The 1,954-nt window shown below is 36.3% G+C and overlaps 1 protein-coding gene across 2 annotated transcripts in view; it reads left to right on the forward strand.

Annotated features, from left to right (window-relative positions):
- The first annotated feature begins 781 nt into the window (after positions 1 to 781).
- The window catches only part of LOC144976725 (uncharacterized), an 18,278-nt gene continuing 17,105 nt past the window's right edge, over positions 782 to 1,954 (forward strand). Inside the window, exon 1 of one of the 2 annotated variants that reach the window (XM_078921090.1) lies at positions 782 to 1,024. In XM_078921090.1, coding sequence (XP_078777216.1) covers positions 967 to 1,024 — 58 coding nt within the window. In that variant the 5' untranslated portion in view covers positions 782 to 966. The remainder of the gene's footprint in view (positions 1,025 to 1,954) is intronic. The other variant, XM_078921091.1, reaches the window with a different exon arrangement.

The following is a 1,954-nucleotide window of genomic DNA, read 5'->3' on the forward strand; positions in this document are numbered from 1 at the left end:
CTTAAATAGTTTTAGTAAACTTGTTGCAACCATTTTTCACACTTAAACCGAATTCGTTGTTTTCATTTAAACGTCTAGAATCAATCACTTAAATAGATGTATTTAAAGACAGAATTAGATAAAATTGTTGCAACCAATTTTCACATCTTTTCTACTACGTATGACACTCGCCTTCGAACCGAAAGGCCCAGGGTGTGAGTCCGGATTTAAGCAGCGCATAGTTGATTCATTAGAAAAGACTGTTTACTGACATTCTCTCACCGTACTGAGGTGTGAAATGAGAACCTGGCTCCTCCTCTTCTTCTTCTCATTAATATTAAGATTATTGGCATGATTGTAATCATTATTGTTATCATCATCATCATCATCATCATCATCATCATCATCATCATCATCATCATCATCTTCATCATCATCATCATCATCATCATCATCATCATCTTCATTATTATTATTATTATTATTATTATTATTATTATTATTATTATTATTATTATTATTATTATTATTATTATTATTATTGTTGTTGTTGTTGTTGTTGTTATTATTAATTTTATTATCATCCTCATCATCATCATCCTCATCATCATCATCATCATCATCATCATCATCACAATCATCATCATCATCATTATCGTCATCGTCATCATCGTCATCATCATCGTCATCTAATAAAATGATTTAGGTTGTTCCCGTGGATGAAAACAATCCACTTATAAAAATTAGTCTTTTCACAATAACCGAATTCCCTATAACTAGGTCAGACAGTACAACAAAAGACATACTCTTACCCTGTAAAGTACGAAGCCGGATCTTCACACGTGATGCATCTGTTGACATTACACAATCCCAGCTAAATGGGATGATTTCAAACGTATATATAAACAATATACTCAACAAACTGCAGCTGCGGTTTCTTGAAACAAACGAAGGGTGAATCTCTACTGTTGCAGAAAGCCAGAACCGATGACGATGATTTCCTTGACTGTTTTTGCCATCCTGATGGCATCCAATTGTGGACTTGGTGAGTTATTTGTTGTTGCTTTTTTTTTTTTACTTTATCATTATCCTCCTCATCATCATCCTCATCATCATCATCATCATCATCATCATCATCATCATCATCATCATGATCATCGTCGTCGGCATCATCATCATATTAATCACCATCACCATCATCATCATCATCCTCGTCCTCTTTCTCCTCCTCCTCCTCTTCCTCTTCCTCTTCCTCCTCCTCATCTTCCTCTGCCTCCTCCTCCTCCTCCTCATCATCATCATCATCATCATCATCATCATCATCATCATCATCATCATCATCATCATCATCATCATCATTACCACTATAACATTTTAAACATTCATTTTCATTGTCGATGTGATGGCTACAGATGTAGAAAAAATCTCGGTTTCACCTTGGATCGATCTCGTTCCCTTCGCATGTGAAGAGAGTGTTCTATCCACAGAGTTATCGGAACTTCCAATAGGGATTATAACCACTTTTAATGATTACCAGTTTGATCTCAATACGTTAAAATAATGCTTTAAACGCCATTGTATACCAGCTCTGACATTAGAACATCGTTTTCAATATGCTCTAATGAATTCAAGATCTTTATATTCTTCTGACCCCTTCACCCCCACCCCCCAACCCCGTTGTCCACCTTGCAGTAAGTGGGTAATCTGGGTCTATAAGACCCGGCAAAAAGTACTTTGCGATAGGCTAGCGTCCTATCCAAAGGGTAACAAGTAAATATTGCTATTGTCGGTTTCACGATATTGGAACCGGGATACCTTTTTTTTTTTTTTTTGTCTTGGACCAGAGTACCCCCAAAAAGAAAAGAAAAATTAACAGGGATTTGTGAATGTCTGTTCAAAGCTACAGAAACCGGGATAAACGTCGGTTCCCTGACCCTTATGGCTCTAAAGGACTAGTAATCTGACATGATATGAA

Source organism: Berghia stephanieae, chromosome 7 (assembly GCF_034508935.2).
Source record: "Berghia stephanieae isolate SIO BIC M18660-M18661 chromosome 7, UCSD_Bste_1.3, whole genome shotgun sequence".
Taxonomy (NCBI): domain Eukaryota; kingdom Metazoa; phylum Mollusca; class Gastropoda; order Nudibranchia; family Aeolidiidae; genus Berghia; species Berghia stephanieae.